Raw genomic sequence first — 26,144 nt, 5'->3', positions numbered from 1 at the left:
ATTATTCGAGGAAAGGTCTGTATATTTATTGCGGGTGTTTATCTGAATTTAGAAAAACAACGTCTTTCTCCCTTTTATTTTCTGTCCAGTCCCTTAGCATAGCTAATAATTGCTCCATGCATGGACGGACTAGGATATCGTGCCGCAAGTGAAAATTCGAGACGACCTATATATTTCATAAAGTTCAATACACTCTACTATAGACCTCATATGCTGCATTTAATTATTAGTCTAACGCCTTGTGGGTGCAGTAAGGTCCCATCTGTTGAGAAAAAAATGGCAAGATTTCAAGAAAAATGAAGTTTTCCCTATAGTGACCGACCGTCAGATATCTAAAAGATATAGTCACGGTACATTGCATTGAATTATAGGCAAATTATATTCAAAATAGGTCCATAGTTGAATGAATACATCAATTTTGAGTGACGGCTAATACCATCTGAACACCGCCGCATCCGAGGCGCTATTGATCGTTGGATTTGTTCTACTAAAATTTGTTCAAAATTGTTATAATTATTATTCAAATTCAACGTTTCGAAGAAGCTTGGCGGAATATGACGGGGTATACACGTTAATTTGCAGTTTTCAGCTAGAAACCAAGACCATTATTCTGTGTATATATGTGTATAACGCCGTCTTAGGTCAGTGGCACCCTACGGGCGTCGTCTTTCAAAAATCGTAAAACAGTGAAATTTGTATAAATCTGACTATAAAGGTGAGAGACGAGAGAGAGGGACGAATGTCGGATTCTATGGTAAAGTGCACACTTTTACAATGACGTCACTAGCGCGTCACATTATTGGGTAGAACCATGATCACGTGGTGGTTACAGCGTATAAACCATCTCTACTACTACTATCATCACTGCACAATGCAAATTTGCATACGACTCATTTGCACATTCGTATATCTTTGAACCACACGTCTGTTAATTAATTAGTATAATAACGCATTTTAAGTACTAAATCTGAATGAAGCGTTCGGATAATTAGATTCAAATATGTCACGGCATTAGATTATACAATAATGTTCAATCTTAATTTTCCCAGACAGCCAGATTTAGAGTGAAATCGATGTTAATTCTACATTTCCAACTTGATACGTAAACTGGATTTTGGTTTTCTCAGTTTAAGTGCGTCACATGCGACATTTCACTCCATTAATGTAACCTCGCACATTGGGCACAAAAGTGAAGGTTTCCTGTGGCAGAGATAATGTTGCGTAAAGCACACAGACCTACGGGAAGGATATTGCACAGCGTTATGGGAACTAATGGCGAAGCTCTTCTTCCGAGCACACGGGGAGGGAGGTATCTCTTCAGTCCCGATGTCACGGCTTGAAATTATCCGGATTTAAAGCAGTTATATCAGTATAACTTTGAAAAAAAAATCTTCATACAAACTGAACTCAGTTTATTTTGCATTATTGTACATGTAATTTTTGTACATTATTAAAAGAAAAATCCGTTCAACCGCAATGCAACCAAGAAAATACTGATAATCCCAAATCATCGCATACTTGTTAAATTGATTCTGCATACATGTGGTATGATTATGTCGTCAATAATTTTTATTCAGATTGCGTAAGGTTGTTTCTTTAACTGTAACTTAGAAACTGAAAAAAAAGTTGGATATTGATTAATAGAATATGTAAACCAGCTAATTTACATATGTGAAAATTCGCTAGTTTGGATTCATGGTTGTTATCGTTTTATCATCACACTCTAGGAAATTTTAAAAAGTAACTTTCTCGGCCGAATTCAAGTTACGAACTGTAGTAGTTTCCGCATACAAGTAAACATTCTAGTAAGAACGTCTCAGAAAAAATGCTCACTAATGTCCGAATACTTTGAATGGATCCACTTTGCAATTGAAAACTCGGATAACATTCACTTGTAAGTGCGAGCAATCCACAATGAACCATGAAACATTCTATAATGTGCGATATTCAATAGTTACAGGGGATGTCTTCTGTCGAATCAGGATTCATATTACAAGAAGCAACACTCAGTGACATACTAGTATTCGATTCACTATGAAGATCTCAGGATAGTTAGCTGTCTACTGGCAGAGAAGACTGTTTCAGTCGTATACGTAATAATAAAACACACAATATTTAATTATCCATTATCATTCATTTATTTACAGATTGAAGTTGTTTATTACCCCTTTATATTATATAATTCCCTGTCAACAAGCTCGGAACAATTTACAGGCTGGAAAATGAGAGACAGCACATCCCATGCATGCACATGTAGTGAGAGGAATACGCCAGATGTTCCGCGGGAACTGCTACTCCTTGCAAGATGTACGGCTGGGCCGTTTACTCTCCGAAAGCACGCAAGTGGAGAAGATGTATTCCAATTTTTCCACTGCCGATTGTGCAGTAGACCATGAGAGACGAAACCACGATCTCCCTGGTGATATCAGACATATTAACCATTATGCCACACATCAGTTGTTTCTCGAATATTCAATCTAAGTCTATACTGTGCCTAAATCGTGTTAGTTTTTTTGGTGTAGGATACTAATAATTTTAATATGTGAATTCCCGACAGGGCAAGTGTATAGAGCCTATTGAAAGCGCTAATTGGTGATTGTCTTTGTGTGACCTTATTCGTTTTTAGTCTGCTCAATTTCAGAATCTACCATAGTCTCTATAGATTCCATGAATCAACACAAACACTTCACTTATTCACGGTTCATTCCACTAACTCAATGTTTCCTTAGAAGTCAACAATAAAGTACACACTGTTATAATTACTCACTCCATCGAGAAGCTGTCAGTTTGGAATCCCTTGAGACACACCGAAATGTCGTAGCTATTTTTTATAACCGGGTGGATGCATCCTTTAACAAGACCGGGGAGAATATTGATTATTGAACGCCGCTACACAGTCTGCATTTTTGTCGAGAATCAAACGTATTACAATCATATGTTGTAAATAAGAATAGTAACCACGGCAACAAATGATTGCATTTCATTTTAAGGCGGTCATTTTGAAAAATATCCAATACAATCATGAAGATGAATATCCACAAATTGGCTCTTCAATTTGAAAAAAATTGTACACAGATCTGAATTTTTTTTAAAGAATTTCAAATCGTCAATCACAGAAAAGACGCAATTTTATGGAAATTTTGTCTCAAAAATAGTTGGTATAGAACCAAGCCTCCTATTACAGTGACCCACAATGCGTAGCGATGACACAGTTTCGGTGCAGGATTTATCAGTCAATATGAAATGTTTTGATGAATAAATAATTAATAAATTGGGAAAAGATCGCTAAATAAATGCATTTTTTTCGAAATATATAAATTCCACAACAGGAACTACACCTATGATTGTGTCGCTTATCCCAGAATGACTACCAGTAGTGACCGAGTGGACGCCCACACTTGACAGACTTGAAAAAGACATCAAACTGAGAAATACGCTCTGGTTGTCTCTGTCTTGATGCATGGTTCAAGTTGTAAGAGTTGGACAGTAAATAAGACGATGGAAATGTACCGTCTTCAAGAAGATTGCTTAACACCTCGTGGAAGGGGAATAAGACCAATGAGTTTGAATGCACTACTGGAAATAAAATCATCCAGGGAGAACCAGACCATCTTAAGGAGTTTGTTTGGACAGCGTATCAGGGCGAATAAAATAACCAAAGCGCTAATTCAAGGTAATGTTGAAGGTTTAAGAACGAGAGAACGAGGAATAAATGTTTGGTTTGGTGATATACAGAAATAGAGTAGTCTTGGTTTGAAAACATCCTCGAGTTATGGGTGCACTAACGATGATGTGGTCATATTCCAACAAACGGAAGTCATAACACGCGTCATGTATGGCTTTCATCTGGAATGTTTTAGCCCCCACCCCCAAATGCAACATTTTAAGAAAGCTTTCTGTTAAACTTGTACTTACCAATAGTGGTAACGACCGACATACTAAACACCAACGATCCAACAAAATTCCAATGACTGTGGTGATTCTGGGAAGTTCGGTATCCATGAACAAACAAAACTTCTAAGTGTTTGGACAGATGGTCGATTCCACTTTCTGCCATTTCTATCCATTCGTCTTTGGTGACGTTCTTGTTTTGGCTTTGGTTCCAGAGTTCGTGGATGAGGTACGAACGATACTCCCAAACATGTTCCCTTTGAGCGATTTCCTCGTCGAGTTCAATCGCGCGGAACATCTGCGCGCCTACCAGGAGGTAGCCAACGAGAAGAACAACGCAGAAAAAATGCGCTAAGAGGAACGCTTTTATACCCGTAGATGGAAGACAAGGGAAACACCCATTTCTCAGTGGCCGTCGATCACCCTCGCGGCTTGCCATGGTTTCTACGCTACTGCATACAACAATAACCGTACTACAGATCGCGTTCTCTGTCGTATCGCTTTACGTTTCGGTTCATAAAACGCACCCTTAATTTTCCAGGTCTACGTCCATCAGTAATTGCACAAAGTGACGCGATTGTATAAACTATAAGACTGTTTACACAAAGATCACGTTTGAATAGTACGTAGACATGTCTCATCCATCCCATTGATGGGTGTATTATATTAAGGACTGCGACGCCTCATCTGTTACCGCTTCATTTCGCCCACTGCTAATTACCGCGGAAATGGTCTCGTCTGTGTACGGGAGCATCGAAACGAAGCCGTAACAGCGCGGGATGTAGCCGCCGTGGTATATCCGACTTTAGTTATTCTCAGGAATCCCCACTCATAGTGATTCCGTAATATTACGCTTAGTTTTACCGGGTGAGCGAGAACCGGGACATCGATGCGCCCGAGCAGCTCGGTATTATTAAAGTAGAGGCAATTACTCCAGCTCCGACAAAATTCCCGCTTTGCTACGTTTCATGGTTGAACGACATATTCTATTGTCGTCCGAGTGAGAAATAGTACTCTGTGGCTGGGGTTCGTCAGATGAAACTGAATGATACGTAAGCTGCCCGTTCCACACTGACATACGACGTAAACCGAAACAGGTCGAATTTGACATGAACGTTGTTTCCATAGTAACTCCACTCTGTGTAATCTCGTCGATCACGTGTTATTTAGCTAACAGAAAGCTATTTCACTTGCCGAATAGCAACCTTTTCAGACAAAGGAATATGAAAGGTCGACCTTCAAGACGGGACATTTAAATAATTACCAATATTATGTTTTATTGAAGTGATATTAATAGCACGCACGGTATACATGGTATATGCAGTATTTTATTTATTTAATATATTAGAAAGAAAAAAAAATAGATTAAAATCCCAGAAAGACAAACAGGTATTTCTGCATTTTCCGTGACCCAGAATTATATTAAAATTAGTCTAGTGACAGTTACACATACAAGCATATTGTTTCGCAAGCGGGTGAATGTTTTAAAGCGCGGTGGTCGTCGCGCAGCGCGTGTTCAAATTTCTAGTAAATAAACAATGTATTTTACACGCGTTGTACACGTCGCTATGAGTCCCGTATCGAACACGACGTGGCACGACGACTGCCGCCCTTTAAATTTAAACTGGATAAAAACATGGATATTGACTATTAGGCATATCATTCGTAAAACACGCGTTTTTTGCGAATTAACAGACTCTAGCCAAAATATCCGTTTATGTCCGATAATCCACAGTTTCGAGTTGGTGTCATTTTCATTTATACCACGAAAAAACGATAAAATTGAAAGATTCAGCAATGTGTTGCATTGCCAGTGCATAGTACTAACGTATGTTAATTTACATAAACACAAAAGATATATTGTACGCTTTGTCATTTGCTCCCGAATAATTTGCAATGATTCTTCTAACTGTTATTTTTCTTCCAGAAAATGGAGGTAAAAATCGCAACAACTCAGTCGTTAGAGAGTATACTTGCTAGATGATTACAATACCGGTTTACAAAACAGGTTACAGTTAGGTAACTAAGACAATGCCGCTTTACAAGTTATGTATATTTCTCTGTAGCAATCACAAATATAGTATGCTGCATATGTATACAAACGTGGCCGATTTTTTAACTGCATACTAAGAACAAAACGTTTACAGATATAAACCAACGACCGCAATAGGTCTAATGACCAAGAGTGATATAATTTATGTTACTGTAAAACCATTTATTTTCACTGACATATAATTTCACTATTTTGAGCATATCCACTGTGGTTTTTATTTCATGATTTTGTCAAGGAAACAAGGAGTTTTATTGCTATTTTACATATATTCACGTAGATTTAACGGATTTTACGTATTAGAGAAAATAGCGACATTCAAACCCAGTGAATAAATCATGATTTGTCAGTACGTTATCATTTAGCTAACATATAAATATATCCATAATTTTACTATGAGACGTAGCACATTTAATATTCTTATGACGTGATTAGCTTGAGTTTATGAATTCACAAATATGGACAAATGAACTAAAACACCGTTTCTCAGATCAACCTAGAAGTTCAATTTTAAATATACCTAGAAAAAACAACACAGATTGGTAAGTATGTACATGACAATGCAGTGTAAACGTATCTCGTGATAAACGGAAGAGTGTTGAATATCTTGACAAAGTCGGATAAACTGCGCCCGCTGGCGATGAATACAAACAAAGTTATATGTGATGCTGTCGCCAGAGAGCGTAATACACAAAGACTTCGTTTGCACATGACATCGTTGGATTGTTCACTGTCAGCACTGGGGGTGTTCCAATCTGATTAAAATCTGATGTAGTGTACGGGCTTTAATTATTTTGGCTATAAACTTATTTTATTTTTTATTACTTTTGTTATTAATGCCCTTTTATTTTATTATTTTACTTTGATTTTGATTTTGTGATTTTTTTTTATTCCGCCCTACCTACATCTGACCCGATGCCTATGTAACGAGATTTCAACGAGACCCACTATCGACGATTTTAGTCAACGAATCACAGACCTCCTTCTGTAGCGCACATGATGACGTCACCGGGCGGAGTCTGGTGGCAAACACACTCAAATAAAATGGCGGATTATACCGACCGAGAATAACACGGCTTTTCGGTAAGTTTATCATTGTCAAATGCAACGAAAGTCATTTTTATGTTAATATTGTGGCTCGAATGGTTCGACTTTAGATCGTTATTTTGCATAGTTATTCTGGGAGTGACGATTTTGTTTCCACCGTTTCGACCGAACACCAGTGTCTTTTTCCAGTCGCCTGCCCTGGAGACGGGTGATGTTTTGTTGACGATCGGGCCAACATCGTCTACGGTATTGAAGCCGTAGCTGTAAATATTTATCAAGTTGTATCAACATTTTGTACATTATACAATAACTCTTTATTAAAGTAATTGAGCTGATTTGGACTGGAATCCAATTTTCTGCGTCGATGCCGTGGGCCGGTGACCGTTATACAATTTAAAATCAGTTTGCATTGTTTACTATAGCTGTTTACAGTGTTCTAATCATTACGATTTACTTATTTTTTGCTTCCATTCTAGATAATTATGCTCAGTGATGTAAAATTGAAGCGATGACTGAATGAACGAACCTTGGCTGGCGAAGATGTATCTGGAAGTGTACACATTTGTTGGAAGTGAAAAAAATATTCAATGTAATGACAAAAATTGTAAAATGCTGTGGAATTTCTTTTGCAAATAAAAATATACTAGCAATTTTCTATTAATGGTTTATTCAAGTGGACAAAATATAATGTACAGAAAGATTGCCCGTAGAGTGTCGCTACACTGAAAAGTAAGCAACCGACAGCCTGTATAAAAGGGGGGGGGGGCTGTGATTAGCTGTTACTTACGCGAGATTTGAACGGGACTTACATAGGCGTCGGATCAGATGTAGGTAGGGCGGAATAAAAAAAAATCACAAAATCAAAGTAAAATAATAAAAGGGCATTAATAACAAAAGTAATAAAAAATAAAATAAGTTTATAGCCAAAATAATTAAAGCCCGTACACTACATCAGATTTTAATCAGATTGGGGGGTGTTCAATCTAATATATCAACAAATAAGGACAGTACACCATAATGTGGAAATTCACGCCCTATATAAATAAATGTATATATAATATTGGATTATTTTTTAAAGGGATAAATATATTTTAAATTACATAAATACTTAAAATGAGAAATTGGAAAATAATGTGTACTGTTTGAGAACTATATTTATTTGACTATAACTATATTCTACTCTACTGTGTAGTCTTGTATCTAATTTGTCGACAATATTTAGTAAAACAGACCAAAATATTAGCAATTAATTCTTTTAGTGGTCTGAGGCCTGGGTAAGGTCACGAGTTGCAAGCGTTGTCACATGCGCCACCAGCGTCAAGGTATTGGCAAATCAATTAATGACGTCATCGTTTGGAAACTAAGATGGCTGCCATAGCTCTCTTTTGTTGTCGTTTATTGTGAACAAAATCGTTGGTTATTTCCCCGTCTATACCGTGCGTTCTGCTACCCAGAATGTTGCCAAACCCTGAACCACTATGAGAACTTCCAAGCATATTTAGCGGGGACCGCGAAAAGTTGTCAGTAACACTGGTGTGAGTAGGTAAGCCGTTTGTTTGTGTCTACAAATCAGCTGTGTTATGCCTCACTATCACTCGTCGCATTTGTTTTGATGGGCATTTAAATTCCAAAGTTGTTTGCTACGAAACTTCACAGAATCGCGACTCACGTAACGCGTCAATGAAACCATCTTGCTATAGTTGTCGTAACGAACTGATAGGAATACGGTGCCCGGCAAACGCGTTGCGGTCCACCAGTCTGCGAACCGCTAGCGGGATTTTGTAAACAGCGGGGGATGCTCCAATAGTATTTCCCTTTGAAATCAAATCATCATGGGCGACTCGAGAAAATGGACCTGTGAATATTGTACGTATTTGAATTGGCCATCTGCTGTAAAATGTACCCTCTGCAGAGCCCCCAAGCCATTGCATATCATTCCTCCAGAAACTAGCAGCAGTCGACCAGACGTAAGTTCCTCATCGTCCCCTCTTATATGCGACAAAACACAGGTGTGTGAAAATGAAAACAACAAACCAGGTGCATCGAGATGGTCTTGCAAGTCGTGTACCTACCTGAACTGGCCCAAAGCCATAAATTGTATGCAGTGCCACAGCCCTAAAGGTGGGAATATAATTGCCAACGAAAGTGGCAGCCCGCGTTCATCTACACGAAGAAAACCACCGACTTCACCTGACAGCGATAAAAGCAGATCACGAATGATGAAATGGAATTGCAGTGCTTGTACTTATGACAACTGGCCCAGATCGAAAAAATGCGTTCTATGCCACACTGCCCGGGATAAGATAAAAACTGACGCTGAACAAGCCAGTACATCATCTGATTATGATGATAATAAACGTAACATTGGTAACGGAATTACAAAAACCTCACCAACATTGCCCACTCCGATAGGGGCAAGTGGAATACAAACCATTGAACTTGCGGCTGCTGCTGGAATTGCTTCTGCCAGTAGTAGTGGTACTACTACTACTAGTAGTAGTAGTAACTATGAAGAAGATAAGGAACACCGTAGAGTAAAGCTACGCAAACGAATGCGTAAATCAGACTGGTTATTTTTAAATGCGTGTATTGGTGTTGTTGACAATGACATTCAAGCAGTAGAAGCATACCTCACTTCTGGCGGTGATCCAGGTCGTCAACTCACCCAGGATGAAATAAATCTATTGAACAGGACAAGTGCTTTTGATGTCGGTTTCACACTGGTGCATCTTGCGATACGATTTCAACGGGAAGATTTGTTGTCGGTTCTACTGACACCAGACGTTGCTAGCCATGCTTTGAAAAGGATGCCATGTCATGTGAGTTCAGATCTGGCTACCGATATACGTAGAGATATCGCTGTATCATTGCGACAGAGAAAAGGAGATTTTCCTTGTTGTTTTGTCACTGACTGTGTTACGTTTACTCTTCCTGTTGGTAAGTAACTTTATTTTAAAATACCATATTCGCCTTATTACTAGTTTATATATTTTGCGTCTATATAAATGATGGACCTGTATGTTTTTATGAGTACAGTAAAATAATATACATACACTCGTAAACATTTCAGAGAAACTATGAAATTCTTTAGGAAAGAAATCATAGTGTTTCATCACATTTGCTCTATAGATGTTTTAAATGAATGATACAGTAAAACCTCCGAAATTCCAACTTCATTTACCGAACATGTAAGTTCCGCCTACTCATATTTTTTGAGAAAGTTGGCCATAAATTACATGACAGTTCATTCGTTTATTATGTACAATCATGCAGCTCTTCACCCATGGCACAATGAAATAGCATTATTTTGTGTATTACGATGGCGTTTTTTTTGAAAAACTTGTCCTAATATTTGATAAAAAAAAAATTCTTAAACAATAGAACACAATGATAAAGAAAAATTGCATTTTTTGGTGCTTTTTAAAGCCCAGATTACTTAAATAATTGAGAACAACAAAAAGTATTCCTTAACACTACTGTAAAATACTTTATTTTAGCTGGAATTAATTTTCGATGAAAAGACATTTTTGGTGCTTTGTGTGGAATTTATTTTCACTGATTTTTGACAAGTTGAATGTAAAATATATTCGGTATATTCGCTCGATTTTATTTTCACTGAATCATTCCTTCAGCGAAAATAGCGAAAATTAATTAAATCTAAGCGAAAATTACTAAGTATTCTACTGTATATGATTTTTCAATCTATGTCACTAGCCTATTAGAAATATGACATAATACCTCTGTGATATGAACCTATGTTAAAAGCGTTATAATACTGTCAAAATGGCAACTATCCACTAAAATTAGATTAGTGTCTCCCTTAACTTTTTAAGTCAATATCCTCACCGGTAATTTAAATTGCCTTGGAAAAATTATTGCAAAATAAATAAATTTTGGATATTTTCATTATCTTAAATAATTAATTTTGAAAAAATAATCATTTGTTGTTAGAAAACAAAATGTCAATCAAAACACAATCACTTGCGATGATTTATTTATCAAAAACAAAACAAAAACATTATGATATGACTGAGTTCGCACCATGAAAAAAATACATTTCATTTGTTATTGTCATGAAAGCTGTTAAAATTGCTATCACATTACCGGTATGCAGTGAAATCAACCATAGCAGATTGTACTGCAACTTTGATAATACAAATGTAACAAATGTACTTCCCGATGAGTTCTTTGTTATTGCCAATACTCAGGAGAATTGTTAATGGCATTTTCGCCATACGAGGTCAAAGGTCACCAAATGTAGGTCAACTTGTATTCTAGAAAAAACATGTCAGATTACAGCATTTGTACAGAATCAATCAAGTGTTCCAAAAAATGTTTTCTCGATAAAAGATACTTTTAGTTTACATAAGTATATTTCCTCAAACCATCATGCATAACTGAATAATAAGCAATGCTGTGTTCGTCTACGCTGGTATGTATGTAGATGATCATTTACTTAATGTTTATATTCTTGTATCGTTCCAATTACTACGTTCACTGTCGGGTATCTCGACACGTGCTGAAATTGTTAATCCTTTGTGTTTGCAGAGGGATTACAGCAGTTACGTTCACGTTATTCGGAACCCAAATCGGACTGACTTGGCTTGTGCCGAAATCACGCCCTGTTATTTGGTCCAAACATGGAAAACGATACACATATGATGATAATAATAATTGCTATACTGAAATTATATCCATTTGTTGTTATAGTATTTATTACGAGTCATCGTGCACATGAATGACAAAGAAGATTCGAAAAACAATTATTTTTTCATGTCATTGTAGCATTGCTAGAAAATAGCGGTTGCAGCAGCACATACATATGTGTCGCTGATGACTGATGACTGTTTGCGCATTCATTAGCACAGCATTCTACCATATACTAGTATATCTGCATTTCCTATCATCGGTCATTTCATACTAGTATGAATCAGCATATGTTCTCTTAAATTTACCACTGAGGGCGTGATTTAGGCTCATGCCGAGCGTTCAGGCAGCAAATCTCGGCACCTGCCGAGTTTCGGTCTTTTGCATCCATCCGGACCAAGATCAATTTTTTTTTTACCTGTGTCGCCTCAGTCCTGACCATTCACACACAAGTTTCGGCATGTGTCAACTCGGCCTAGCTATTAGTTAAATGGTATTTGTTTTCATAAATTAATTAAAGTCTAAATTAGAGTTAAACCATTAGTTCAAGAAAATAAATCTGAGGTGAAAAACATTCTAGAGAACTCAAAAAAGCACAATTATGGTATTGGTTGAAATGTTAGAAGCCAATGAAATACAAACATCTGCTAAATAATTAGTTGGTCAAGCTTTTGTGGTAATCCAAAACCATTCACTGTTTTGTTTTGTTCACTGGGAAATGGATTCATATGTTTTGTTCACCCAAGTACACATTGCTAGTTCTTTTCAGAATGTTCTACATGTACATGTACATCGCAGACAGACCTTGTGAGATTGTGCGTGATTCAGCAAATGTTTCTAAGGAGTTACAAATATCAGAGCATCAGATATCTTGCAAAAACAATGTAGTGGAGTATGTTCTCTATGTTTTTGTTTTAAATTACAGATACATTGTATTATTAAAATGTGGTCGACTCTGAACTGAACATTTTCCAGACACTGGAACTTATTGCAGTTTATTGTAGAGAACTCAGAAATCATATAAACAGTGTTAAATGACAAGTTTCGCTATTACTACATAAATGTCACGAAAGTGACCCTTCTCACATGATTTCAAACCTCTGAAACTGTTTCACATGTGATCTTATGGAAGATTGTGAAGATTTCACTATTTTTATTTTACCTGCCCAGCAAGCAACAAGCTGACTCAGATTTAGGGGGGGGGTTACATTTTGACTCGCAATGTCTAAGTAGGCATTGATGAGATTTCACTGGTATATAGATTTTACAAACACTTATTTGTACTATCTGTCTTATAGTTTTCACGCCATAATTATACCGTTAATCTGTATTACAACATAGGGTTTTTCTGAATGTAATATTGAAAATAACTTTTTGCAAAGAATATAGCATGTGTGTATATTGTTACCAATGTCAATTTGGTTTGAAATGTTGGACTGTCACATTCATAGAGACCAAATTTCCAGTAGTACATTAATGCAGTAAATGAAGTATACTGAAGAACAGTTGTCTATAGTTTTCAAAACCACACCCAAATTTTAATTCGATGTTCAATTTACTGTTCACAGAAGTATGAGTTAGTAACTAACTTTAGTTAACAGTTAACCAAACTTTGAGTTATGGATAACATACATGTAGATGATTTCAGCCAAATATAATTTTTATCGAAAATCAGTGAAAATAAATAACATACAAAACACCCAAAATACCTTTTCAGCGAAAATTAATGGTTTCTAAAAAATGGTTTCTAAAATCTGAGCATAGTCATTTCTGTACCTATTTGTTCATAATTCAACAATCCAACATCTCTTGAAAAATCTCTTGAAAAACATCTCAAATTTGAAATTCAAATTTGCACCACCACCAGCTGCTTATTATGCATGCAGATTGGCTGCCAATTTTAATAAAAACCTACTCAAAATTGGGTTATCGCTATTTTTGTACCATATTTAAAAAAAAAGTATAAAATAAAAAGATTGAGGTCTCCCTAGAAATAAATTTGGTTAATTAAAATTAAGAACTTAAGGAACATGTAATAATCAACTCCCTATGTGGGGGCTTTGTGATTCCATACTCCTTTATTTGTGGTGTGAATTATTTCAAGGACATCAGAGAAATGTAAATAGTAAAATAAACACTGATGTATGATAGCTGAAATCTGGATACATTTAGTGATATTTGAGAAGTGGTCCCAGATTATATTGCATCTTAGATTGTTAAGAATGAACTCTGCTGGTGATTCAATCACACTACTGTAGAATACTTTATTTTCGCTTGGAATTTATTTTCGCTGTTTTCGCTGAAAAGGATAATTCCGTGAAAATAAAATCCAGCGAATATACTTTTTTTCTATATTTCACATTAAACTCATCAAAAATCAGTGAAAATAAATTTCATACAAAACGCACAAAAAGCATTTTCAGCGTAAAATTAATTTCAGCGAAAATAAAGTATTCCACAGTATGTACATACTGGCATTCCAATCCAGAAAATAGACTCCACTCCAGTCTGTGTTATTTTTAGTCTGTGTTATTTATGTAGTGTGTGTGTGTGTGTCATAATCCTATGTTGTATTACTGGTAGTTAGGCCGCCCTCTATTGGTTGGACCAACTAATTTCAGTTTAAACAAAAATATTTAATTTTCCTCTATGAACACAACAACCTGACAGGGAAACTTTCACTTTGTTTTCTTTCTAATGATTAGAAAATAAATAAACGTCATTACAATTTTGAGTTTTAAAATGTGTATTTTTTTTCCGTATTTCTCACTTTTGTATTATGTTACTAAAAACTCTCATAATTCAACTACTCAGCATTTTTTTTTAAACAATTCAATTCAGCCAAAAATATTTTTCTGTAAGTATTAGGACTATAATAATTACATTTTAAACTCACCTTGGAGGAGTATAAATCTGTTGAAATGTTAATATATACTGGTACCACAGTTCTTCTCATAACCGTGTATATACACAGTGACACTTACAAATTTGTTCATAATGCATAGACATCTTGAAAGCATTTCACAGTAGGGTACCCATAGGGCAGTTTGAAATAAAAATACATAACAGTTGCCACATATGTCTTAACAAATGCCTTAACGTAATCTTGCCTTGGGAAAAAAATGCCAAGACTAATCTTGAAGGTTTTGAAAAAAGATCTGCAACAGAAACATCAGTGCTTCAATATAAATTACCCGCCGAGAACTGTGAAAACTTACATATTTTACATACTGTAGAATACTTTATTTTCGCTTTGAATTTATTTTCGCTATTTTCGCTGAAGGGATGATTCCGTGAAAATAAAATCCAGCGAATATACTTTTTTCCTATATTTCACATTAAACTCATCAAAAATCAGTGAAAATAAATTCCATATAAAATGCCCAAAAAGCCTTTTCAGTATTTTACAGTAACTGATTGCAGTATAGGTTTTCAAAAATGGTTCGACTAATTTGATGAGCTCGGATTTGCCATGCCACAATGCGACCGTTGACCTGATACATGTTGGTCAAGAATGCCATCAACCAATCAGAATGCTATACAGTATGTTTTATCAAATACATAACGTGCATATCTTCACAGTGTTACGTAATATTACGACAGTTCAAAGGTGCATGCATATATAACACAAATTAATTTGTACAATTGTCTCATTCACTTATTTGGTTGTATGCATGTTTCTTCTTTTTTCGAATATACATGTAATGAATACTGAATTTTAAATATGTTCATTGAACATAAATAATCCTTTATTTTTATTGTAATGACAATTGATGTATATTATATTATGAGTGGCGTTCACTTTTGATATCTCGGCATGTGAGACTCGGGACCGAGTCAGCAAAAAAAAAACTTGATCTCGATAGATGCTTTGGGCCCAAACTCGGCACGGCCGAGATTTGCTGCCTGAATGCTCAGCATGAGCTGAAATCACGCCCTCAGTGGTAAATTTAAGAGAGCACATGCTGATTCATATGAGTATGAAATGGGACAGGGATGCAGATATACTAGTATATGGTCGGATGCTCTAGTAATGAATGAAATTTAATGCAAACCGTCGTCAGCGATGCATATTTATGTGCTGCTGCAACCACTATTTTCTTGCAATGCTACAATGACATGGAAAAATAATTGTTTTTCGAATCTTCTTTGCCGTTCATGTGCACGATGACTCGTAATAAATACTATAACTACAAATGGATACAATTTCACTATAGCAATTATTATTATCATCATATGCGTATTGTTTTCCATGTTTGGACCAAATAACAGATCGACGAATGGGGGGGGTGATTTTAGCACAAAGTGAGTCGGTCTTAAGTGGGTCCCGAATAACGTGAACACAAAGGATTAGAAATTTCGGTATGTGCAGAGATCCCGTAATGTGAACGTAGTAGTTATCGTTGAACAAATATTACTTTTAAACAGACTGAAAACTCCCGTTTTCTTTAAAAAAATGACATCATCACTGATAACTTAACCTAGTAATCCAATGTGTTAATCTCGTCCATTATATTCATCGTTCAAGTATTTTCACTCGGGGAAAACAAAATTTTTGTATTTCTGAAAATTCAACCACAAAGTTTTGGCAGTATGGAGTGTCTACTTTACATGTTTACTGCTCTAAGGATAATTCTTGTATGTACATGTTTAGTATAGTCAATTTGTTGGGACTCAAACCTAACAGTAGGTGCCTAAATAAACTGACCATGAAAACTACTGTCTTTCTGTCAACATTGCATCACTGCTAGGAACTTTGTCAGCAGTGTATGCATTGTCTTTGACACTTTTTAATTCCATCATGGACACAGCTATTTTCATGAGTGATGTGAGTAAATACTCATATTTAATCCCCAAATATTTTCTCTTAGGTTGTAACTTGGAGGTACCTCCATGGTTGAAGTCAGCAGACACAAGTGATTAATACTACAGGATTAACGCTATAAATCTAGCGTAATCACGAGTGTGTTCTAACTTCAACCTAAGAGAAAATATTATGGGATAATATAGTTATCACATGCATATTTTCATAGTACGACACAGTGTCGCTGTGAAACGGCAGAGTGATACAGAATGCTTACCAACCCTTGTCATGATGATATATTACCATGTAAAAATAAAAATAACTCCTTTGGGCCTTATCTGTGTTGTGTGGTGTCATTCATCTAATTCAGTGTTTGTTTTTTTCAATATCGCACTTCATAATATATTCTGCATTGACGTGTAACAGTTATACTTCAATGGCTTGCATATCAACCAAAAGTCAATTCAATAATTTGTTTCTTTCTCAGAAATTGAAGATTTTCCCTTACCAGTACGAAATCAGCTGTTTGATGAAATTCTCGATAGAGATGTACAAAAAGGTAAGATTATGAGTTAATCCTATAAGACCTCACATCTACATGTAGTTTATTTTATGCATTGCTGTCTTAATAAAATAAATGATTTGTTTCTGGTCAGTGCGCATGGCATTTCAAAAGGGGTCGCTCATGACATTTTTTTGCAGATTTCTACCACAATATTGTAAAAAAAAAATATGCACTACCGCACCATTGTTTGGAAGATCATATACATGTATTGCTGCAGTCCTGCAATTATTCCAACATCAGTTATCTGCATTATCTGAACTAATTTTGTTAATCTTGTTCGTCTATATTTGTACATTGCCTCACGACCTTACTAGGACTTGTAGTCGCATGTTTTGACATTTATGATGTAACTTATGATTTATCAACTTATCGGTATGTATGGTGTGATCGTGCATATAATCCTGTTATGCATTAACAAAAACATTTTTCTATGGATAGATAACCAGATAACAGTGATCTCCCGAAAAAATTAAAAAATTTAAAAATGTACATACTACCGAATTCGGCTGATACCTCGCCCATCCTAAACCCCGCCCATGGGCGATGTTTCAAATAGTGGGCGATGTTTTGGTCCACACATTGCCTGACTGAACCAACAAACATTTTTACAGACCCCAATTTTCCCGTCCGACATCTTGTATCGAGCGCGCTATTTCAAATATGACGCTAAAATAATTCACTGTAAAGTCGAAAAGCATTAAAACTTCAATAAAACCAATGCTGTATACGAATTGTTGTTGCGTATTATGACTCGTTAAAATACATTTCACTTACGTTTATTACACTCGAATAAAGTCTACGCTTGAAAAGAATGTTATTTACGAAGTTTAAAATATCCAAGCTTTCCAGATTTGAGCCTCTTGGTTGTTATCAGCAATGTTTAATCTTTGTCTGTATCGCATTCCAGACAAAAAGTCAGTAAACAAGAAATGGGCGAACTAAAATGTCTCCTGCGTTTCACATGCGACATGATTATAAAAGACTGAGTGAAGCGGTCATGTATGTTCTATAAATCTAACCTTGTGCACATAATATTGTACTGACATGTTTTTTGTCCAAAAAAGACGTTCCTTTTCAGTTAACCCCCAGTTAACTCTTCGCGTTCATGGTATTTGTGAGAGTTGACAGATTTTTTGAACACATGACAAGTAACTATATTGATTTGCGTCAAGCTGGATGGTCCGAATTTAAATATCAGTGCGTGAACTCTTGAGGTCATTGCCCAATGCCGCACGTAATTCAAACGCGTGGTTATTAGAGTTCAGTCGAAATGTACGTGAATATTGCGATCAAAGTGCGTTGTCCAGAGTATATTATATTATAGTAAAATTTAACTTGACACATGGTATGGTTTATATTACATGTTCACTTCATTTCAAATAAAAAAATCACCATTGGAACATCGATGAATCACAAGTATTTAATAAAATATTTTCTCGACTTTCCGTAGATACCCGACTACTATCATTTTTAATGATTTAAATGCGCCCATGTTTATGTTTGTGTAATTATTACGAATGCAACGCATTATCAAGTCGGTAATATTGAAATATTCACAGACCCAATACCCCGGGTCAGCATCCTAACAATAGTAAAAATTAACTTGAGTTTGCATAATTATTATGAAAGCAATACATTACAAAGTTGAAATATTCAGAGCTGGTACAATATTGTAAACAAATTTGCGTAATTAGAAAAGCAGTGCACTAAGTAAACGACGTTGATATATTCAAAGCCAGTACAGAGTTGCATACAAGTTGCGTAATGACAGTACCGTCGGACATAATAACAATTTTACTAGATCGACGCACGGACCACAAAAGAAAATAGTTGCTAAGATAACGCGCCAGTTCAGTGCGTGACTTGGGGTCAAACTTCGGTCAACACACACTTGATGCCAGCATCACCGCGCAGCAAGTTTCGCAAAGTACTTGAAGTTCAATTGCGTCCCAAAATGATGTCGCTGATCACCCAGTTGTCGCAGCGTGTGTTGTGTCATGTCCATGATGCACCCCGTTTCGACTTTGACTTGCTTTTCCTTCTTAGTGCATGTTCTTGTTCACGTAAAATGCGACCTCTCACCAATGTATTAAAATACTTTGATTTTATACTTTGCATGATATTTGATCAACGCGAAACATTATTTTTTCTAGACCATTTTTATCAACGCAGGGTTATTTTTCCAGACAAGATGGGCCTCGTAATATCTGCCGAAAGATCGCCCGGGCGATCTTTTGGTCCACATTTTTCTAAAAAAAAAATCGAATTCTCCATAAGATCACCCAGGGCGGGGTATCAGCCGAATCCGGTAATTTTCATAACAATTTCATATTATTTACATAATTATTTCAAACAAATTGTGATAATTAACCTGCTCAATTACACAATGCACACAATTATTAACTTACAAAACTTGTTATTAGTTACGTTCACGCACAGTTCCTTAGCACGGGCTAAGAGGTCAAATTCCTTAGCCAATCCTAAGAACACTTAGCACGGGCTAAGGAATGCTAAGTACGGGTAAAATCTGATCCAATTTTATGACGTGGCCCAGACCATTAGCACAGGCTAACAAAGTGTACACGAATGCTTAGCCAAGGGCTAAGTGTCCTCTGTGGCGACCTTTGGGTGTGAATATTATTTACGTGATTAAATATATGCAACTTTCTCATTTCGAAATGGCAACCAAGCTCAGACATAACAAAGACACAACCTAGAAGACGCATGATTTAAATCTAAGAAATGAAAAGTTAATTAGTTAAACAAATCTGAAAATTTAGAGGAATGCTGCTATATCCCATGTTCGTATAACGACTCTATAAGACAACTTTCCTGGAAGTAGCAAGACTGGGGTGCAAAAATACTACTGCTTTGTCAGGCTGAAAAAAACAAACTGTTTGCTGATAGTCGATAGAACAGAATTTTATTTTTCTGACGTTACTCCACATACGCTTCCACACTGATCGGGTCGCTGTAGTAGAGCATACAGCAGCTCCAATCGTAGACAAAATAAATTTGGTTCATTGTCTACAACATGCATTAATAACACTCTGCATTCTGTTACGCTGTTGTAAACTGTTTCTGTGCATCCAAATAAATTGGGTCTGTGCATGCTGCTTCAAAATTAGAACTTCAAAAGCAGAAATTTTGCGTTCGTAAACAGCGGCTTAACAAAGGTTACCTACTAATGGCGCCCCTTAGCCTGTGCTAAGGACTGGCCCTCCCAGTGCGTGGACGCAATTGGGTCTAGCCGAAATGCAAACATGTGAGATAAGCCTAAATCAGCTTAAATCTTAGCCCGTACTTCGTGTAGCGTGAACACTACTATTGCTTCAAGAGTGTTACAATACACAAAAGTTTTAAGTTATTTAATTATCAATTTGAGTTGAGCAATGGCACAGTGGAAATGACACTGTGGCAGTCAGAATAATGCAGAGTCTGACCAGTGTGACAGTAAAGCAAATTGGTATGACAGTACCGCTACTCTGTTTGTATCCTGATGAGAACACTGAGATTATCAGTGAACTTCACTTGGATTGCATCATACCCCCACTCCCTCCCAAGAAAGTTAATTCCTCCTGCTTCACCCTCAATCTTTTTTCATTTGTGTCATTATAGCAATCAAATATTGTAAAAGCATTAATTTTCTACATATCATACAAAATACATGTAGGAATTAAATTTGAAAAAGAGACATGCCAAATTTGTTTCATTTCTTGATTTAACAGAATTTGTTGACCTTTTCAGAACTGGAGCAAGAATCACATATTATAAACTGGAGTATGGAACTCAGCGAAAGACTTGGTAGTCGCTTGTATTCGCTGTGGAATAGAACCGCAGGTGATTGTTTATTAGATTCTGTTTTACAAGCCACATGGGGTATCTTTGATCAGGACAATACATTAAGAAGAGCTTTGAGTGAAAGTCTGAATGAAGGTGCTGCAAGGTGAGTTCATTTTCATTGTTAGACATCAAGCACCGAAAAAATAGTAATTGGTAGCTGTATCAGCGCTTGTTTCAAAACATTTCAGTACTATGCATTGATTGTTGTGATTTCTGTACTGCCTAGTGTATACTTTACGATATTTTCATTATATTGAATTGAATTGTACTTAGTACTTGGGAGGGGATACTTTAGAAAGAGTATGATTAAAAAGCATTAGGAGCGAGGAAGTCATTTAGGAAATATTTCCCACAATTCATGGGTACTCAAATTGAGAATTTGCAGGAATGATTGAATGTTTCACACTGCAAATAAATACTTTGGGATTAAATTGTGGGCTCCACCAGTTTTGCAAGTGCAGTAAGAGATTCCTCTGTATTACATGTATGTCACATGGTAGCCATACTTGTAGCCCACAGGTTTTTTTCTAGAAAAAAATTGCAAGAGGTAGGAGCACTGCAATTCAGCGGAGCCACCAAGTGGGGGAGAATGGGTAATTCTAAGTTGAAATGGAGCATTCTATGGCTTCTTTGGGGCCAAAATTACTATCAGACAGGTCACAGTTGAAGACCGTGGCCACATGTGTTTTCTGGTCAATCAGAATTTTATGGTTGCCCAAGCATCTGCTCCCCATGGTAAGGGGCGCATGGCCCCTGTTCCCTTGTTTAAAAATATCCCTGACCCACATTGGAATATTCTGATGCATCTGATACATGTGTCCAATCTGCTCTCAAATTTATTTCCTTGTAGATTCTACGTAAGGTGGAAAGACTACGAGACGATTCAAGCTGAGAACCTGGAGTATTCTTTGGATGAGGAACAGTGGCAGCAAGACTGGGCAATTATGCTGAGTCTAGCTAGTCAACCTGGAGCACCTTTAGAGCAAACACATATCTTTGCATTAGCCCATATACTAAGAAGACCTATCATTGTCTATGGTGTTAAATTTATAAAGAGTTTTAGAGGAGAAACTCTTGGATATGCAAGATTCCAAGGTAAGAGTGTCTTGCCTGTGTTATGGATTGAGTTCTGTCTATATGTTTTTTTTTTTGCTCGCACCCACACCTGTCTTCATGTTCATGGATTGAATTTCAGACTGTCTATTCAGGTGTATGTTTGGGCACTCATTTTTTTTTCTTTGGCCGTTGCTTTGTCATCCTAGAACTTTGAGAACTGGTGCACCTAACTTGCACAATTCTGATTGGTTGACTGGTTTGGTAGTCATCTTGGATTAAAGTTAAACTGGAAATTTTAAACTCTCTCTTAGGGTCTCGGCATCATGAATAAAAAAAGTAAAAAAAAATCTTTTTCTTCAGAACCACTGAACACATCACATTTTCTCCATCTATTTATGATGCTCATTAAAGTTTGCAAAGCATGTAGCATGTTCGTACTTATTATGGGAAAAATAAAATGATTTTGATAAGTCACATGGTCTGGCTGCCATCTTAGATTTCCTTCAAAAATGTCTCATGAATGCTTTAACTGATCAACTTGCTATTTTGCATGTAGCATGTATATTCAAAGCATCTTTTGAGAAAAATCACATATATATCGATGGGTACTTATTAAAGCAAATTCAGCCTTCAAACTTGGACCCAACAAAGCTGCTTTGCAGCTCTAATTTTCATCTGAGATCATTGTTATTGTGAAAATTATGGTGTACTATACATGGTAAACAGTGTCTCCATTATTCTCAGCATTGTGACAAAATTTGCAAATTCACTAATTTTTCCTTCTATATTTTTTTCGGTGCACTAACCTACATAAGCTAAGTATTGATAATCCAAATACTGTCCTATGGCTTGCATGAACACTGATAATGATACCCATGTTTATTACAGGTGTCTATCTTCCACTTCTGTGGGAGCCAGGTTTCTGTTGGAAAAGTCCTATTGCATTAGGCTATACCCGTGGTCATTTCTCTGCCCTAGTTTCCATGGATACAGACACCGACAGTAATTTAGGCGCTGGTGCTTATGTCGATAGTATTGATGATGTACAAGTGACGTACTTACCACTGACTGATAACGAGGGTAAACTTCTGCCTGTTCATTTCATAGCAACACCTGAGGTAAGTACTATAATCCATTTTAGAACCTTGTGCAAAAGTCATTTTCATGAATTTCGTAAAAAAAATGTGCCAATTAACTGCTCGCCAGGACATTAGAACTTCACAATTGTCCTTGTACAGCATCTTCGATACAGGTCTCATGCGATGTATACAACGTGTGTGAAATACTGTAAAATACTTTATTTTAGCTGTAATTAATTTTTGCTGAAAAGACTTTTTGACTGTTTTGGATGGAAATTATTTTCACTGACTTCTGACAAGTTGGATGTAAAATATTGGAAAAAAGGTATATTCGCTGGATTTTATTTTCACTTAATCATTTCTTCAGCGAAAATAGCGAAAATTAATTCCAAGCGAATATAAAGTATTTTACAGTACATGGTTTATGAAATTTGATGACTATGACGCTCACCTGCTGAAAGCCTCCAAAGGAAAAAGAGTCAGCATGCAATCATCGAGTCCAGTAACTTGTGTGACATTGCACCCTAATGAACACCTTTGAATTTTCAATTCATGAACAATTATAGTGACATAAGTTTATCGATTTAAGTATACTCGGTTACTTCATTTAGATGAACAAGCAAAGAACATGTAAACTTCATAATGTGATTGCCAGGTAAACGTGCAAAAAACACATATACATACAGTTCTCTTTGGAAATAACTTGCATCCCTCCAGCAGAAAACCGTCTTCCTTCACTTGAGGCCTGACATATGGGTCAAAATTTTCATCTTGCCTGTTCGTCATTAGATTAAGAGAAAGGTATATGAGGGTAAAATGTCTGTCCTTTCCGCCATTGTCATCATTGTTGTTGTTGTCTCCGGCGTAAACTCATGTGGTTAAAATAACTATTATAAAAAATCAATTCTCATCAGATCATTTTGATTTTATTTTTGACTGCTGAGGGGGATAAAATTAGGCATTTAGTGAATCTTAAAACACTTGTTTTACAGGTTGGAACGGAAGAGAGATTGTACCATGATTGGATGGACTGCATGGTGACTGAAGGTGGCAATCTCGTCGCTCAACAAATAATTCACAAACGAAAACGACCAGTGCAAGTCAGTCAGATGTTAGAAGAGTGGCTAGAAAGATATCGTAAGATGACAAGGCGACAGTGATTCAAGCAGACGTCTCTCGGCATTGCATAAACATGTTGATTTCAGATCAGGAGAAACATTGCTATTGATTGACTTGAATTAAACATAATTATGAAAATACATGTATCAGGAAAATTTGTTAGTTATTTGGTATTTGCTGATGAATTTTAGAATATATAGTATTATAATAGTTTAAATTTGATTCAATAGAACTCAGGGTCTACTTTATAGTAATTCATCAGCAGTTTCAGAATTTGTATAAATCATGTTTTTTTGGAGACTAGCATGGATTTACTTTTTTTGATTAATTTAACTGAGTGGCTGTCATTCAAGGAGACAAACAGCACTTGATGCATGCATCAGAAATGTAGTTTAAAGAATGGTGGTCATTGCGCCTTGTATGCACATGATGTGGGTCCCATATTAACAAAGATTGTGATTAGTGATTGTTGCACCGACGCATCCAAGGACTCAAAGTCAGTATGTACCAGTAGTTCATATGCAACCAGAAGAACCTTTTATTCATTGTTTGCCACTGGGAGAGCACCTTTGCCATCGCATATCCAGCGCATTGACCATCGCAAAGTCACAGATCATTATTTTTCAAACTCTATTGCCGCTATCCTGGAATAAATTGAGATTCGGTTGAAAACGATCAGTTGCCTGATAGTACAAACAATTGTTTTGTTTATGATTGCCTTCAAAATCTTAGCGATATCAACAGATTTGGTAGTTGGGGCAACATTCAAATTGTGTATTACATTGTATTATAGAGGATGTTAATTTTACTACCCCCCGCCGCAAACTCGTTTTTCCTTAGAAAATTCGAGACATGATAATCAGAGATATTTTATATGTCACCTTGTTAGCAGCTAAAGCAATAACTTAAATCATTTAGGTTTACGCTGGTTAAAGAACCAGTAATTGCAGTCTATGTTGTCTCTAATACAGAGATGGAATGTTGCAAATTTGTAATTAGTTATTTCTCTGTCATTGGGTTGACTTTATCACATATGTCCATTTGAACATTGAGGGCGCCCTTCCAGGGTTGTTAAAAATGCTACATTTGTTGTTACAAGTATACATATTGGTTTATTGTAGTTATTCATTAGCTTATTTATTACACTAGCAAGTCTAATTTGCAAAATAGATTGTAATTTGTTTTAAACACAGCTATTTATATTTAGTATACAAATTTAACGAAACGTGTCAGTATTTCTATATTTCAGTTCATGCTGAATTCATGAGGACTGTTATCGTGAAAGTCAGTACTGCAGACTGACATCATACTTTCCACCTCCGCTGTGTTTGAAGTACAAGTGGCTAATTTTTTTTACTCTGCGCCGACTTTGTACATTCAGAATTTAGTATATTATTGTTTACATTATATAGGAGGGTTTTGTGCTCTGGAATGAACGTGTTTTCAGCAAAAATATCTTCATGGACATTTCGTTGTTTAGTTGTTCGTAGTTTGACACCCGGATGTCATGCATTTGAGAATAGTAGATTCAGTTGAATTGATGCTGTTCTTTTTTTTTTTGGCTTTCTCTGTAATGTCTGGTGATGCGTATTACTGTGCACAAAATGTTGTGTACTTCTGATTTTATCATAAAAATATTTATTTAATCAAAAATTACTGTATATACAATAATTGCAGATCAGATTGTGGTGCTAATCTATGTAGTTAAACAGATTTAATGGCCAGTCAGTTAGTAAATGGAAGTATGTAATCCAGGTGTATATTTATCGTAATGTTACATGCTAATTAGCATTATATTCACCTGTGTTTCTATACTTTATTTCACTAACACAGCTTATACAGTAACTTATTGTACAGAGATTTGCTCTATTTAAACTCAATTCGCTAACGATCATTAAGACGTCAGTGCGAATTAGGAATACAGTTCTTAAAATCCCACTAAAACAAACACTTCCAATGAAGCATATATATTACTCCATGACAAATTCAAGACTTGATGAGTCCTTGCTACATTCTGTGCATCATATTTATCAACTTATTTTT

The 26,144-nt window shown here is 36.1% G+C and overlaps 2 protein-coding genes and 1 long non-coding RNA gene across 3 annotated transcripts in view; 2 read left to right on the top strand and 1 right to left on the bottom strand.

Moving 5' to 3' along the window:
- Window positions 1-4,330, bottom strand: part of LOC102803113 (TWiK family of potassium channels protein 7-like) — a 29,414-nt gene extending 25,084 nt beyond the window's left edge. Inside the window, exon 1 of the mRNA XM_006817837.1 lies at window positions 3,916-4,330. Within this exon, the coding sequence (XP_006817900.1) occupies window positions 3,916-4,330 (415 nt within the window). The remainder of the gene's footprint in view (window positions 1-3,915) is intronic.
- A 2,479-nt stretch (window positions 4,331-6,809) lies between these two features.
- On the top strand, window positions 6,810-7,641 carry LOC146737923 (uncharacterized). Its single transcript, XR_014930790.1, has 2 exons — window positions 6,810-7,024; window positions 7,465-7,641. It is a non-coding gene; the product is annotated as an uncharacterized LOC146737923 (long non-coding RNA).
- A 1,134-nt stretch (window positions 7,642-8,775) lies between these two features.
- LOC100372124 (ubiquitin thioesterase ZRANB1-like) lies at window positions 8,776-24,243 on the top strand. Its single transcript, XM_006817836.3, has 6 exons — window positions 8,776-9,925; window positions 16,927-16,998; window positions 20,752-20,950; window positions 21,698-21,942; window positions 22,792-23,021; window positions 23,975-24,243. Exons 1-6 carry the CDS (start codon window positions 8,821-8,823, stop codon window positions 24,140-24,142), a joined length of 2,019 nt encoding a protein of 672 aa, XP_006817899.1. The 5' UTR covers window positions 8,776-8,820; the 3' UTR covers window positions 24,143-24,243.
- The last annotated feature ends 1,901 nt before the right edge of the window (window positions 24,244-26,144 follow it).

This window comes from Saccoglossus kowalevskii, chromosome 10, assembly GCF_978046115.1.
Source record: "Saccoglossus kowalevskii chromosome 10, keSacKowa6.1, whole genome shotgun sequence".
Lineage (NCBI taxonomy): Eukaryota > Metazoa > Hemichordata > Enteropneusta > Harrimaniidae > Saccoglossus > Saccoglossus kowalevskii.
The sequence above is the reverse complement of the archived record's forward strand: the minus strand, read 5'-3'. Positions and strand labels throughout refer to the sequence as shown.